Here is a 15,787-nt window from a genome sequence, read left to right as displayed (position 1 = left end):
TTCTCTCGCCCTTCCTCTCTCTTTCTCTCTCGCAAATAAATTTTTAAAAACAGGTAATATTTTACATATGCAATGTTTATTATTTGGAATTGGCTGAAAAGACTAAAATTATTTTTTTAAATATATTTTTATTGATTTCAGAGAGGAAGGGAGAGAGCTAGAGAGATAGAAACATCAATGATGAGAGAGAATCATTGATCGGCTGCCTCCTGCACGTCCCCCACTGCGAGCGGTGGGGAGGGGGGTCGGGATCAAGCCCACAACCTGGACATGTGCCCTTGGCTGGAATCAAACCTGGGACCCTTTAGTCCACAGGTCGACGCTCTATCCACTGAGCAAAACCGGGTAGGGCCTAAAATTCTTCATGTTTAAAAAACACCACCACCACAACTCTTTACTCTATGATGCAGCTATTCCACTTCTGGGTATTTATTCAAAGAAAACAAAAACATTTATTAAAAAGATATATGGACCTCTGTGTTCACTGCAGCACTATTTACAATATCCAAGGTATGGAAACAACCTAAGTGTCTATTGTCAGATGAATGGATAAAGAAGATGTGACATATGTACACAGTGGAATACTCGTCAGCCACAAAACATTTAAAAGAATTAAACCTTGCCATTTGGGACTACATGGATGGGCCTTGAGGATATTATGTTAAGTGAAATAAGTCAGACAAAGAAAAATAACACGATTTCACTCATATGTGAAATATATTTTTTAAAAAAGGACAAACAAAACCAACTCATAGATATGGAAAACAGATTGGTGGTTACCAGAGGAAAAGGGGGTTCGTGAGGGGTGGGCCAAATGGGTGGGGGGGGGGGGGCTCAATTTTGTGGCGATGGATGGAAACTAAACCTTTGGTGGTGATCAAGTTGTAGTACATACCCATGTTGAACTATAAAGTTACACATGTGAAACTTACACAATGTTAAAAACCAATTTACCACAATTTGGGGGGGAAATGGGAAGGGAGGCGGCCGGGGAAAGAATGGGGTGAGACGTTCTCTTCAAAGGGAAAACGCAGGAGGGCAGTGGGGGATATTCGGCAGCTAGTGTGAGCGTCGGGGGAGGTAGGTTTGGAAGCTTGTCTTCGCGTCAGCCTGGGACTCAAGCTAAACTTGGGGCGGGGTGTCCTGGGTGCTTCTTTGTGGCGACCTGTGTAGCCCGTGGGAACTGTCCCCAGTGTCCACGTCAGCGCTGGGACATGGAACGTGTGGGCTCCCAGAGGCCAGCACACGGGGTAAGCACTCAACACCGAGCGCTCTGTTTGGTGAATAAAAGAATGAAGCACAGGGAATGCCGCAACCAGCTACTTCCCATCACGCCAACATTTTAACTAGCGCAGCGCCTCCTCGTAACTTCCCCGAGTCCAGACCACCGCCGGAACCTTTGTTACGCACTACAGAGGTTGCAACTCGGGAAGATAGACAGAAGGATTTGGACCCTGACAGACGGGGGTTGGAGCCAATGAAAAAGGCAAGATGCGAATGCTGCAGCCAATCATAGAGGCAGAAAGAGTGACGTCGACGGAAGTGTAGCGGAAGTTCGGTAAACACCGGTCCTAAACAGTTCTCCCGTGCTAGTGAGAAGAATAGGGGGCGAAAATGTCGGAGCGAAAAGTTTTAAATAAGTATTATCCCCCCGACTTTGACCCGTCAAAGATCCCGAAGCTCAAGCTCCCCAAAGATCGGCAGTACGTGGTGCGGTTGATGGCCCCCTTCAATATGAGGTGTAAGACGTGCGGAGAATACATCTACAAGGGTAAGAAGTTCAACGCGCGCAAGGAGACGGTGCAGAACGAGGTCTACCTGGGCCTGCCCATCTTCCGTTTCTACATTAAGTGCACGCGCTGCCTGGCAGAGATCACCTTCAAGACAGACCCCGAAAACACCGACTACACGATGGAGCACGGGGCCACGCGCAACTTCCAGGCCGAGAAGCTCCTGGAGGAGGAGGAGAAGCGAGTGCAGAAGGAGCGGGAGGACGAGGAGCTGAACAATCCCATGAAGGTGCTGGAGAACCGAACCAAGGACTCCAAGCTGGAGATGGAGGTGCTGGAGAATCTGCAGGAGCTCAAGGACCTGAACCAGCGGCAGGCCCACGTGGACTTTGAGGCCATGCTGCGGCAGCACCGCCTGTCCGAGGAGGAGCGACTGAAGCAGGAGCAGGAGGAGGACGAGAGGGAGACGGCAGCCTTGGTGGAAGAAGCCAGGAAACGAAGACTGCTGGAGGACTCCGATTCAGAAGAGGATGCTGCTCCTGCCCCGCCCCAGCCGGCCGTCCTGCCCAACCCCAGCCCCAACCCCACAGCAATCCTGGACGAAGGCCCGAAGGCGAAGAGGAAGATGGAGAGCTGGGAGCGGAGTGTGGGCACCCTTGGCAGCAAGCCCCAGCTCTCAGGCCTCGTGGTGGTGAAGAAAACAGGCCTGGATCGCAGCACCCCACAGGGCCAGCCGGCACCCACACTGGGCACTATGAAGAACGGGAAAGCCGCAGACCCTGCACCCAGGACGCCCGGCACCTCCTCTCTGAGCCAGCTGGGTGCGTATTCGGATAGTGAGGACAGCAGCAGCAGCAGCAACTGAGGCCCTTTTCCAGGACAAGGGTCATATGTCCAACTCCAGCCCATGTTTGGGGCAGGAGGCCTTGTCATCAACCAGAGCACAACTGGACAAAAATTAATGTCTTGGAGACGGGTGGGACCAGCCAGGGTTTCAGCTGAGGGACTCAGTTTCTCTCTGTCCCCCCAACCACCAGCCCTTCCTTCCGACCTCTAGGGCCAAAGCTCATGCTATTTCCCACCTGGTACCAAGTTTAAGACTGTGACATCTCTGGAGGAATGCATGGTCTCTTGGACAGTCCTTGAGATGTTAGCCATGTTTTGGGCATGTGAGGGAACCCACCCACCCTTGTTGGCTCCGTCCCTTCCCACTACAAAATTGTCTGGAACCAATAAAAGGAACACACGCAGAAAGACGTTATTTTGGGACTATTGCTGCCATTGGACATAATTCAAATCAATTCCTATTTGAGGTCACATTAAAATCCTAGAATAGTGAATTATGTATATACAGTAACCACAAGTGGAAGACATCCTGGCTGTTTTTAATTCACAACTGGTAGAAATTCATTTTTCAGAGGATGGACTCAGAACTCCAGTCCAAGCTGCTGAAAAAACTTTTATGCTGACTGCCTACCCAGCTTGAACACTGGGATACTGTGGGAGGGGCAGGAAGCCACCCACCCCCATGGACTCTGCTAGCAGATTTATTGCAAGGATCCTTTTTTGGACTTTTTAATATACCAAATAAGACTCTGCTTTAATAAAGTTTTGTTAAGTGAGTGTAAAGTTGGTCCCTGTATCATTGGATTGTACACTAATTAATGGTGTCTACATTCTATAAAGCTTTGTGCATCTGAGAATTCCATTATCACGTTTGTTAAAAGCAGTTTTAAGGTGTGCTAACCTCAGTAATATCTCATAGGTATATGCCCATCTGCTCTCTCAGCTGTTTAAGTATATGCCCATCTGCTCTTTGAGCTGTGTTTCCACATGAAAATGACCCACTATTTGAACTTTGGTCACAGGCTAAGCATCGCTCATGAAACAGGTGACAGCACCTGCCATCACATCTTGATGAGTCGGACAGTAAAATGCCAAGACCACTTTGGTAAGTAATTCCTAACAAAATAACATCTGTTTTTGTTTTTTTTTTACTTGTTTTTAATTTATTTTTAGAGAGGAGAAAAAAAAACCCCATCTATTTGTTCCACTTGTTTATGCATTCATTGGTTGATCTTGTATGTGCCCTGACCAGGGATTGAATCTGCAACCTTGGCGTATCAGGATGTACTAAACCTTATATTTGCGGGCGGAGGGTAGTGACAGATGTTGTCCTCTTCTGAAACTGGTGGAGTCAGCCTGCTTCTACTCTGCAGCAACACCTCCCTATCCACAATCACAGTCATTTATGGAATTTTAAGTTCTGCTGGCCTGTACAACCTTAAAGACGGAGGGTGCAATTTTAGAGAAAGAATGAATAAAACTGGATTCCTCTCAAATTGTAAAGAGAGGAAAGCCAGCCCTGGGGGGCAGCTTAAGGATCAAACTGGCTTTAAGCTATACACAAATATAAACTTTGATGAGAGAAAGACTTGAAGGTTAACTTGGTCTTGCATTCCCAACATTAAAATCTGAAGACATAGACTAGCAGAGAGCAGCGGGTCTGCCTTTTAGAAGAAATCTATATAAGGGGAGGATGCTGTGCAAAAAAGCTGTAGCTGCAGGGTGCTATGGTGTAATGGCTGTGCCCCAGGACACTGAAGCCATCCTACCTGGGCTCACCCTGGTTGGGCCACTTACTAAATGTGTGACCGTGGGCAAATTACTTCACCTTTCTACACTTCATTCATTTAACAGATATTTACTAAGCATCTGCTCTGTGCCAGGCACTGTACTAAGTATTGGGATACAACAGGGAATAGACAAAAATCCTTGTTCTTTTTTGTGGTGTGTGTGTGTGTGTGTGTGTGTGGGGGGGTGATGTTTCTGGGGTGATGGTAATAATGGTGACTTGGGTGGTGTTTGTAAAAATTCACCGAGGTGTATACACTTATGTGCACTTTTCTGTATGTATAATTTACTCCAATGGTTTAAAAAATCTATGGCCTTGTGACCACAGCTTTATTAAATGAGTTAAGTGAAGCATGCAGAGCTGTGTGCTTGCCACATAGCACTCAGAAAGTGGCTACTATTATTAATACAGTGAAACTCCTTACTAAAGCAAACTAGGCCATCGGGGGATGTTCAGGAGCGATTCAGCGGGCTCTGCCCCGGGGATTAATTCACAGAGCTCTTCCGTAAACCGATTACACATGGCTCAAGCCTCTGTCGTGAAAAATGTGCTTTCTTTTTCTAACATAAAAAAGTAAGAGGAATTTTGTTAGCACTTGCAAACTAAGTGATGTAGAGCTGCTGTGAACACCTGGGTAGGTTGTGCACTGCACAGGGGCTCCATAAGGGGCTGCCATGCATGGGTTTGTATATTTACTATAATTTCCTGGGGCCCAATCCCTGAGACTGGACTAGCTGGGCCTATGGTTCTTTAATCATTGAATTGGAACAAACTGGCCTCATGCTTTGTCCATCAGCGTTTGTGATTCTGGATGATGGAAGTCTCCTGGTGAAGTGGGTTCTAGCTGGCCTCGGCACGCAGGCTCCTAGGTCTTCAACCCAGCAAATCTGAAGTGGGCCCAGACATCTGTACGTTTAACAAGCATTTCAGGTGACTTTCACGTCCAGGTGACTGTAGGAAACCCTATTCTAACAGGGGGCTGAAATCAGGCTAACTTGAACTCAGACAGTCCCTTCACCTAATGGAGGGAAGGGGTGTGAGAAAGTGGGAGGCAATATTTAAGGTCAAAAAGGCTTGTATGTGGTGGGGAGAGGAAAAGCAACCTGGGAAGCTGGAGCCTACTTTCTGACTCCCCCTCCCCCCATTTTAAAATAGATTTTAGAGAGAGGAAGGAAGAGAGAAAAACACCAATTTGTTGTTCCACTTATTTATGCATTCATTGGTTGCTTCTGGTATGTGCCCTGACTGGGCATCGAACCCACAACCTTGGTGTATCTGAGCTACCCGGCCAGAGCAGCCTTCTGCCTTTTCCAGGCTGGGCTGGGGAGAAGCTGTCTGCTGGAGTGCTGGTGAGTGTGCAGCATGCCTGCCCTGTGGGGGCAGGGGGAGGAGAGGGCTCTCATGGGGCAGCCACAGGTCAAAGAGCAAAGTAGTCAGCTGTCTGCCCTCTGGCCCAAGCCTGGCCTGGGATTGGGCCTCTGGGCCACCACCCTGGTAAGAGGATACATCTTTGCCTCATCCTACCCTAAGGATCAATAAAGCTTTGGGGACAGACGTAAGCCAGGCACTGAAGGTTGTGGGTTTGGATTAGGGACAGCCCAGGGGTTTGCAAATGGTTTTCCAGCCCTGCGTTCCAGTCCCCAACCCCACCCCGTCACTTCCTGTGCGCAGAACAAAGTTGAGGCTAGAACTTGAGTCTACGCTGGAATCCACAGCCCTTTTAACAGGAGCAGTGATCAGCCCTGGAGGTGGGGCAGTGGGGGACAGACCCAAAAATATCCTTCAAGGCCTCACTGACCAGAGGGAATAAAATCCCAGTTTGTTCCACTCTCCATGGCCTTGGCTGCCCCAACTTGGGGAAGAGGCTGAGCCCAGGCTGAGGGCACCCCTCACCCCCAGAGCCTCTTCACCAGAAGATGAAGAATCTGGGGCACCTCAGCAGTGCATCCCCTCCTGCCCACTGGGCCCGGCCCAGGGGAGTGAGGTCTCCATGTGGGTGCTCACAGGGGACTTGGTGGGGGCCCAGTGCTGGTGGGACCTCCCACCATTCTCTCCTTCTAAGAAGCAACAGCTGCTTCCTTTTTTCCTTTTAAAAGAGGCTTGTTGGTGGAGGTAGGTTACGGCCAAGAAACCCAACCAAACCAGTTCCATGTGAATCACACTGCCAGTGCCAGGCACTGGGGGTGGCGCCCTGGCGGCTGTGGGGTAGTGGAGACAATGCTGGGCTTGCAGTCTGGAAACCAGGGTCTGAGTGCCAGCTGTACACCCAACAGTAGGACTTGGGGCATGTCCCCTGACCTGAGCCTGTTTCCTTTGCTGCAAAATGGGGTTAACAGCACCCAGTCCACAGGTGGGAAAGCAAAGCGCTCTGCAGTACCGTTGTCATCACTACTGCCACCGCCCGATCCCTGCCCTCAGGACAGGCTGGGCAGTGCCGCCCCCCCCCCCCCCCCCCAGAGGCCAGCCTTCCCTGCTCCCAGAGGACATGGTGTAACCAGCTGTCCTCGGGGGACTGGGGTGTCCTCCCCCTTAGACTCCAGGGAAAACAGCTAGAGCAAGAGTGATCAATCAGGGAACAAGGTTCAAGACCAACAGGCAGGGCCACATGGAGGTGGGAATGAGGGCAGCCTGGTGCTCAGGGCAAAAATGAGGCCCCTCCTGGCCTGAGGGAGGGGCCAGGCACTGTGCTGGGCCTCACCCCATGCCTGCCCTTTACCCCAAAATAGCCCAGGCCCTCCCCATCCTCAGCCCCCAGGGCTGGAAGGTCAAGGGCAGGGAAGAGCAGCAAGGGGCTTGAGGCCCCTCTGAGGGGCTGAAGGTGACTCGGAAATCAGAAAAAAGGCCAAAAGGTTTTTACTCTGTGAACCCTAGGGAGGGCCAGGCAGAGCACAAGGTGTCCACAGGAGGATGAGAGAAAGGAGGGGGTGGGGCCTGCTGTCTTGCTTTCCGATGGGGGCAGGCGTGCCCGCCCCACAGGGTCCAGAGGGCTCCAGTCCTGGGGCCCAGCGACACCTGCCGCCCTGAGTTCTCGGCAGTCCCACACCGCACGGCCTGCCTGAAGCCTTGCCAGGAGAGAAATGCTTGGCAGTGGGAAAAGGCCAGCGTGGGCTGACGTAGCCATCTCAGTTCTTCCCAGAGCTGTGCCTCTCCCCCCCAGGAAGAGGACCCAGCGAGGCCGGGAGGACCCGGGGCCGGGAGAGCTGCGTTTGCCTGCCAGAGCCGGGCCCCAGATGCTTCCACCTCTACGTCAGGAGTCTGGGTTCAGGGGCTGCCAGGTTAGGCTCAAAGCTCATCAGGGGGGCTGTGTGTGAGGGGAGATGCCTGCTGGATGCCCTCGTCCTCCTCGGGGCCGGGGTCTCCCAGCTCCTTCCTCTGTTTGCTGCCGCTGCCACTGGATGCCTTGGCCCGGCTGCTCTTCTTCTTGGACTTCTTCCCTCCCAGCGCGGCCGTGTCCCCCTTCTTGCCGGACCACTGCTCTGCTAGGCAACCTGCGGTGAGGAGGAGAGACCGGTTTGCTGGGTGAGGAGCCCTGCTTGGGGAGCCGCCGGGAGTGGCAGCGGGAATGGCTGCCTGACACCCAGGCCCCATCCCACCTCACTGTGGCCCAGGCCCTGCCGGGGCACCCGAGTTCTCTGCGTGTTGTTCTGCACCTGGCTTGGTGCCTCTCACCCACCCTGTCACGCCAAGCTCCCAGGGGGCAGTGATTTATTTTAATTTTTTTAACTGATTTCAGAGGGGGGAAGGGGAGAGAGATCAATTGGCTGCCTCCTGTACTCACCCCAGGGATTGAACCTGGAACCTGGGTGTGTGCCCTGACGGGGAATTGAACCCACCATCTTTCAGTATACGGGACGACGCCCAGCCAACCGAGCCACCCAGGCAGGACAACACCCTCTCTTTCTTATTTCTTTTCCGTCCCCCTGCCTACCGCCCCTGAGGGGGAGCAAATCCAGGGCCAACCGCCCTGCTGCCTCCCTCCCTCAGACTCACTGGTGTCCTTGCCCTTCAGCACGTGGTTGGCGCAGAGGAACTGCGTCAGGTCCTGCTCCTGGTGGTTCCGGTACCAGTCCTCGATCACCTCCTCAAACTCCTCCACCAGCACGTCGCACTGTTAATCACAACCCTCGCGTTGGCAAGGCCCCAGCGCTGGCTCCCTTCAGAGGAGCTCAGCGGAGCCTCAGCCCATACAAGACAGGCGGTGGCCGGGTTCTCCTGAGCAAACTGCAGCCAGAGGTGAGAGGACCCATGTCCCTCGACTCTTGGTGGCCTTCCTCAGCAGCAGAACCGTCCCCACCCCCGGGGGCGCAGTAGCCGCCGCGGGCCTAAGGGCCTACCTGCTTCTTGAGGTCCGCCACCTCTGCAGAGGTCTCGTTCCACAGCTCGTAGGGGATGTCCATCACCACCTTGACCCCTTTGTGTACCAGGTTGTGTAGCGTCTCAAAAGTCTCTGACATGCCCTGGAAGAGGCGACCGGACATGAGAGGGGGTCCCTTCCCGGCCTCCTGCCCTCCTCGGCAGGGCTGCGCAGGCCCAAGGACCAGCTCTGAGGAGCCAAGACCTCTAAGGTTCCTCACACTTGACCTCACCCTCCTCTCCCCTTTTATGTGTACCTCCCTTAACCCCTATATGTGCACGCGCACACGCACACGCCCTGTCCTGCCTCCCCACGCCTTATCCTTTCCAACAGGGCTGCTGTTGCCCTCAGGCCCTCTGAATGGACACTCCTTTTCCAGGATACGTTTGTCTTGGCTCCCCCTGCACTGTGGCTGGGCTCACTCACTCCCCACCCCCAGGCCCGCTCCCTGTGGGAGTTCTTCCTAGGGCTTGTCTCTCTCCTCGCTGGGGAGAGGGCACGGGCAAGGCAGGAAAGACTCTTTGTTCCATTTCTGCCAGCTACCTCGGTTTCTCCCCGGAGACAGCAAACTGCCTTCCCAGAGATAATGCACACAAACACATGCAAACAGACATACAAATACCTCCTCCTCGCCCACCCACACTTTTCACACAGCAGTAATGTATATCTCGCACACTATTCTGCCTTTTTTATTTAGTGACACACGTTGGAGAAGATTTTAGCTCAGTCCTTGCAGAGCCACCTCATTCTTTGTTTTTCAGTTGTATAACAGGCCACTGAATCAATCTATTTAGCCACGCCCTGTCTGATGGATGGTTAGGTTGTTTCTAATTTTCTTGTTATGAAAAATAACTTTTAACATTCTTACATTAAAGTAAACATGAATGTATTATCAACTAGGGTTCAAAATTCATACAAATTTTATTTTTAAATAGTTTATTGATTTTGAGAGAGGAAGGGAGAGAAACATCGAAGTGAGAGCACAACATCGATAGGCTGCCTCCTGCATACCCTCCACCGGGGAGGGAGCCTGCAACCTGGGCGTGTGCCCTGAGTGGGAATCAACCCGAGACCCTTTGGTGGACGGGACGACGCCCCACCACCTGTGCCACACCAGCCAGGGCCAAATTCACGCTGATCTCCTTTGCTAGGAGGGGACTTTGGTGAAGCGATGTGCCAAGCGCTGAAGATGTAGACAAAGAAATGTGGGCCTTGTTGTAAAAACCTCCTCTCCAGGGGAAGAAGCACTGGTGGTGCAGTAAGTGCCTTAGGTGTCACAGAGACACCTGATGGAGGTTGGGGTACGTGCCCCGTGGTCCCAGAGGAGGCCAGGGTAGTCACCACCACCAAGAGTCTCTGGGCTCTTCTCTGAACCCCGATTTCCTGACTTCCCCCTGCACTAGGGCTTTAGGCCCCCCGGGGGCTGCACTCTGGAGCATTTCCGCCAGCCTGGACGGAGGCCGGATCCTGACGGGCAGGCCCCGCCATCATGAACGTGCCTATTGCCCAGGAAAAGTCAGGCCACCCAGGACAGGAGGAGAGCAAACAGCAATCCACAGCGAATGGGAAGAGGCCATGGGGGGAAGCTCCAGGGCAGGGTCTTCAAATCACACCCACCGCAGCAGACACTCAGCCACATGCAGGCCCCACCCAGCAGGGAACAAGGACAAGCACAGGCCCACCTTGGCAAACCGGTTGCTGCCGGTCCGCTCCTTGTGCAGGCTGTAGTCCAGGAGCCTCTTGCAAATGGTCTCGGTGACTTCGATTAAGCGTAAGTCCCTGTGGAGACAGCAGCACGAGAGGGGCTGAGCCCCCCTCCCAGCCCCAGTGGATCACTGGTCTGTCCCGCAGCCCTGCTACCCCAACGCCTGCGCATCTCACCAACGGGAAGTCAGAGCTGGAAGGGAGATAGGTCATCTGGTCTGGGTGCTCTGAAATGCTGGAACACAGACCAGAGAGACAAAACTTTAACAGCTCTATGGGAAGGAATTTTTTCTTTTTTATAAAGCTCAATGATGCTGTAGGTTTTTTTAAATAAAGCAAAATGTATAACATTTTGATGTTAAAGTATCATTTAATTTTGAAAGGAGGCCCTAACCGGTTTGGCTCAGTGGATAGAGCGTCGGCCTGCAGACTGAAGGGTCTCAGGTTCGATTCCGGTCAAGGGCATGTAACTTGGTTGCAGGCACATCCCCAGTAGGGGGTGTGCAGGAGGCAGCCGATCGATGTTTCTCTCATCAGTGTTTCTAACTCTATCCCTCTCCCTTCCTCTCTGTAAAAAATCAATAAAAATATATATTTAATTTTGAAAGGAAGATCATAGCTGATGGAAGTTTTATGCTTTTTTTTGGGTTTGTTTTTGATATTTATACCTGGCAAAATTAAATGTTGGTAATCTTGTGTTACCAATATTTTTTAAATTGCATTGGTCCATGAAATCCAAGAGTCTGGGAATGACAGTCTAGCTTTTTACAGATGAGGAATGTGAAGCCAGAGCAGTTAAGGGATTTAGGAAAGCCACCCAATTAGTTGGGGCGTAGAACCAGTGGGCGAATCTAGGTCTCAGTTAGAGCTGCCCCCCTCTGGTGGGTCTGCCCGGCTAGAAGGGGGAAGGGAACTCCAGGCTGCTGAAGCCTGGGGACAAAGCCGGCCGGGCCAGGGGGCCCATTCACTTACGACTTGGTGTACTTGACTCCGGAGGCCTTCCGGTCCAGGATGCCGTAGCCTGTGTCAAGGACCTCCTTGGTCTTGCCAGTTTCCTCAAAGGCTGACTTCAGCTCCACGGCGACGTATTTGCACACTGGGAGAGGGAGACACAGCACAGCCGGCTGAGTACACGTGTCCCTTGGGAGCCCGCTCCCAGCAAGAAAGACTCAAGTCGATGCCTCTCCCAGCCTGGGTGAGTCCGGCTGGGGCAGGGAAGGCGTTGGCACTGCCCCGTGTCCCCACTCTTGGCCCTTATCCCACTGACTTCATTCCTCCCAGCTCCTCTGCCCCCCACAATCATTTTAGTTTTAAAATTTCCAAACATACAGAAAAGCCGAAAGAGTACCATGAACATATGCCTTCCCTTCATATTCAACAGTGGTTCATGATTTACCAACGGCTCTCTCCAACACATAACATGAAACAATGTGACAATATATCTCCACAATTTACGGAGTGAGCAAAAGTAGGTGAACAGTTGTGCCACAGAAATAATACAATAATAAATAATACAAGAATAAACTGTTTTTGCATGCTCACAACTGTGAGCCTACTTTTGCCCACACCTGTATACATTGTGTTTTTGTTGCACACATTGTCTTTGCTAAGCCATTCTGAAAGTAAGTTGCAGACATCACCATCTCTCACCCCTAAATATGTTATCACGCATCTCCTGAGAGAAAGGACCTGCTCCTACCTAACCGCAGAACAATTTTGATTACTTGGAAAATTGACAGTAATTCCAAGGTCATCTGATACTTTGTCCATATTCAAATTTCCCCAGTTGTCCCCTACATGTCTCCTATGACGGTTTTACCGCTGGATTCATATGTTGTGCAACACCAGCTCTCTATTCCCGCAAAGTTACCTTTGCTCGGTCCCCTCCACAGGCCTTGTTTCTATTGCTTCCTCCCTTCCAGGGACTCAGGCTAATGGAGCAGGAAGAAGTATAAACAAATAATTCTCACTGACAAGGAAGGATACCACTGAGGCGTGAAGTGCCTTAAGCCTTAGGAAGTGCTTATTGCCCTCCAGCGGCCTTGGGGATTTTCTACCCATTCTCCCAACTTCACCATAAGCCTCCTCCCCCAGGAATCCTTTTCTGTACCATTCCCACCTGCTCTTTCTTTCTTTTTTTTAGTCCTCACCCAGAGAGGAAGGGGAGAGAGAGAGAGAGAGAGAGAGAGAGAGAGAGAGACAGACACATGGATGTGGGAGAGAACCATCCATTGCTTGTCTCCCATACCGACCCTGACCAGGAATCGAACCCACAACCTAGGGATGTGCCCTGACTAGGAATCGAACCCGCCACCTTTCAGTGTGCGGACGACACTCCAACCAACGGAGCCCCCCCCAACACACACACACACACACACACACACCGGCCAGGGCTAATCCCCACCTGCTCTTGGTTTCATCCCAGGACTGTGCAGGATCCTGCTCTCACTGAGGGCCTTTGGTCATTTCACGTGTCTCTCTAATCAGACCACAGGAGGACCCAGAGTGAGTGCGTGTCCTGGGTTTGTTCTGTGTTCCTCTAGTCTGGGACTCTGTATGTGTTGGATGCATGATAGGTATTGCTGAGGGAGACTGTGTTTGTGGGTGAGCAGCTTCTGATGCCTCTGAGTAGAACAGGGTCTGCAGGCTACAAGCAAGCCATCAGCATTGTTATAACACTGAGGTAGAGTTGGGTAGAGAACCAACTGCCACCAAAACAAATGCATCCCTGGAGGCTTGCTTGGTGGAACTGTAACATGTACATTACTAGATGGCTTGGAGAACTGGGACACACGAAAATTCCAACATAGAAGCTGGTGATCTCAGAGTCCGCAATGAACTGAGGGCGACTCACTTCCCTGGCTCTCCATCCAGGACCATCCGGGCTCCCTTCCCCCTGCTGTCCTGTACTTTGTGCAAGATCATTCTTCTGGCTCCTCTGCCCCCTTCTCCCACGCCCTCAGCATGTAGTGTTCCAGGCCCAGAAGGATGGAACCCACCAACCTACCTCTCTCGTACGCATCAGCCAAAACTTTGCTTCTCAACTCTTCCAAACTTTACCTCTTCAAGACCCCCTCTGGGGATCCAGACTTGGGGGAGACTGACGGCACCCACCCAGACACTCCTGAACACGTTCTCCTTTCTCTGTGCCAAGGCCTGTTCCACTCAGGCTCCTGAGCCAGGAGGCAGGCTTTGTGGGCCAGACATGGTCAGCATTTAATAACAAAATGATAAATAAAAGTAAATACACTATTAAGAGCCTAAGGGTTGGAGTTTGCCAAGCGTTCCTGTGACTAAAAATCTTTTCAAGGAACCTTTATCAGTTACCTACAAAATAAGGTTGCGCTAGAATGATCTCAAAGATCCTTGCCAGCCCTACGCTTCTATGAGTCTGTGAATGCCTCTAAGGAAAAGAAATGTGAGCTTCTGAGAATAATATGAGAGAGATAGTCGGGCCTCTTTGGTATCAGAATAAAATAGCGAACAGAGGAGAGGAAGGGAAACCCCAAAGGGTCCCGGTCAGCACTGGAGGAAGAGGGAATGGAAAGCATGCAGCCCTCTGTCTGTTCAAGGGAGAGAGGGAGAAGGCACAGGCTGGACTGCATCCCGGGAGACGGCCCGTGACTCGGCCCAGCTCTGAAGCATCTCACCTTTCATCCCTCAAAGGGAAGGATTATGTGTTCTACACCCTTCCGGCCCCCCACCTCCCAGTGCTTAGGGGACATCTGGCCTGCAGTAGGCTGTGAATTGGGACGAAACAGATTCATAGCCAACTTTCTGGGTGGCCTGGGGTTAGGGAGGTGGGAAGGGGAATGGAGGGGAGGAAGAAAAGGTGGGCCCTTCACAGTCCGGGATCTCTGCTTCATGTGCTAGCATCTCTCTCTCTCTCTCTCTCTCTCTCTCTCTCTCTCTCTCTCTCTCTCTCTCTCCACACCTGCACCTCTAGGTCTTTGGGATGCTCTCTTTTTCCAGATTCCTAAAATCTCTCTCCCTCACAAAGCCCCCCCAGGTTCTAGTCTCTCAAAGTGACCCCTTAAGCCTCAGCCCCTCCTCCTTCCTCCACACACCCCCACAGCCCCGTTTATTTATATTTATTCCAAAAATATCTGAGACAAGGTCTCTGTCCCCAGGGAGCTCACAGCTGGCGAGGAGGCGGCCAGGCACACAGATGGGGTTGTGGTGCGGGCACAGGAGGAGGTTCGGGTTCTTCTTCCCCCGGGACCAGTCATACGAATCCTTTCAGTTCCTCAAACCCGGCCCTGCGCTGCGGTTTCCTGCGTGGGCCTCTCCTTACTGCTCTTCCCCGGCCACTCCTACCTTCTCTTCGCTTCCTATGCGGGGCCTCTCCGACTCCCCTCCGCACCCAGCCTTCCCCCACCCCTGGGAGACAAGCTGGGGCTCTCCCGGCCCCCAAACCCTGCCTTTCATCCATCAAGGCATCTACTGCCCTGAAGGCAATGGTGTGTCTTTACGGGTCTGTGAGCTCCCGGTGCACCGAGACCCGCTCTCTCGCCCGCCCTGTGTCCCGGGGTCCCGCTCAGGAGCCAAGACCTTCCGCCCCCGAGTCCCCGCAAGCCCGGCCCCGCCCTCGGGGCGCCCCGCGGGCCCCGCCCCTCACCTTCGCATTTGCTGGGCAGGCGAACCCAGTCGGTCTCCTCGGCGCGGGCCTGGCTCGGGCCCAGCTCCGGGGCCGGCGGCAGCAGCAGCAGCGGCAGCAGCAGAAGCCAGCGGGTCCCGGGCCGGGGCGCGGGCTCGGGCAATGGCTCCATGGCCCAGCCGGACCCGACCCGGAGCGCTGCGCTCCCCACGGTGCGCGCGGGCAGCTCCTCGCAGATGCTTCCTGGATGCACACGTGCCTCGCACCCGGGCACCGACGAGCCCCCACCCCGGCCCTCCCCGGGCCCCCGGGTCCGCCCCGGAGCCGACGAGGCCCGCGGACTGCGCAGCCAATGGGCTTTTCGGGGTTCGACCTCTAGCAAATGGAGGGATGAGCTCTTTTTGGTCTGGGCCAATGAGAGAGAGGATGGTGTCCTCAGGGACCAATGGCAACATCTTTTCCCACCCCCTAACCGAGGCTCTGGGCGGGGCTGGAGGACTAGGATGGTGTGTGTGTGTGTGTGTGTGTGTGTGTGTGTGTGTGTGTGTGTGTGTGTGTGTCAGGGTGGGGGGGGAGGGGGAAAGGGGCGAGGGGGAGCAGCCGCTGGGCAGAGTCTGGGGTGCGGCTTGCTGGTCCTAGGAGAGGTGGGAAAGGCCGCCTGCACCGCCTCTCCGCTTCCTTTTCACGTCACTTCCCCCCGGGGGTATAACGCATGGGATCCTACTGAGCTTCTGCTTTTTAAGTTTTATTATTATTGTTGCTGTTGC

At 52.9% G+C, this 15,787-nt stretch overlaps 2 protein-coding genes across 4 annotated transcripts; one reads left to right on the top strand and one right to left on the bottom strand.

The window, feature by feature from the left end:
• Nucleotides 1-1,537: 1,537 nt before the first annotated feature.
• CCDC94 (coiled-coil domain containing 94) lies at nt 1,538-3,359 on the top strand. Its single transcript, XM_006100552.3, has one exon. It carries the CDS (start codon nt 1,615-1,617, stop codon nt 2,593-2,595), a length of 981 nt encoding a protein of 326 aa, XP_006100614.1. The 5' UTR covers nt 1,538-1,614; the 3' UTR covers nt 2,596-3,359.
• A 3,841-nt stretch (nt 3,360-7,200) lies between these two features.
• Nucleotides 7,201-15,321, bottom strand: CNPY3 (canopy FGF signaling regulator 3). 3 transcript variants are annotated; one of them, XM_023764113.1, is made up of 7 exons: nt 15,042-15,314; nt 11,396-11,519; nt 10,600-10,658; nt 10,402-10,535; nt 8,700-8,822; nt 8,356-8,473; nt 7,201-7,853 (listed from the first exon to the last, which is right to left on the bottom strand). In XM_023764113.1, the coding sequence occupies exons 1-7, from the start codon at nt 15,190-15,192 to the stop codon at nt 7,648-7,650; spliced, it is 915 nt and encodes a 304-aa protein (XP_023619881.1). In that variant the 5' UTR covers nt 15,193-15,314; the 3' UTR covers nt 7,201-7,647. The 3 variants fall into 3 exon arrangements, 2 of the variants coding, with proteins under 2 accessions (XP_023619881.1, XP_006100613.1); XM_006100551.3 differs by lacking the exon at nt 10,600-10,658 and having other exon boundaries at nt 10,402-10,498; nt 15,042-15,310; XR_002832088.1 differs by lacking the exon at nt 7,201-7,853 and having other exon boundaries at nt 8,354-8,473; nt 10,402-10,498; nt 10,601-10,658; nt 15,042-15,321.
• Nucleotides 15,322-15,787: the final 466 nt, after the last annotated feature.

The sequence above is a fragment of the Myotis lucifugus genome, unplaced genomic scaffold, assembly GCF_000147115.1.
Source record: "Myotis lucifugus unplaced genomic scaffold, Myoluc2.0 scaffold_318, whole genome shotgun sequence".
Lineage (NCBI taxonomy): Eukaryota > Metazoa > Chordata > Mammalia > Chiroptera > Vespertilionidae > Myotis > Myotis lucifugus.
This window is presented reverse-complemented; position numbering and strand designations above follow the sequence as displayed.

Bases quoted from the DNA above. Each gene is read 5' to 3' on its own strand.
- CCDC94 (XM_006100552.3), top strand. From the start codon at position 1,615: ATGTCGGAGCGAAAAGTTTTAAATAAGTATTATCCCCCCGACTTTGAC.
- CNPY3 (XM_023764113.1), bottom strand. From the start codon at position 15,192: ATGGAGCCATTGCCCGAGCCCGCGCCCCGGCCCGGGACCCGCTGGCTT. The intron at 10,659-11,395 runs GTAAGTGAATGG...TCTGTGTTCCAG, and splicing joins GGAGTCAAGTACACCAAGTC to CATTTCAGAGCACCCAGACC. The intron at 10,536-10,599 runs TGAGATGCGCAG...CTGGGGCTGGGA, and splicing joins CAGCTCTGACTTCCCGTTGG to GGGGGGCTCAGCCCCTCTCG.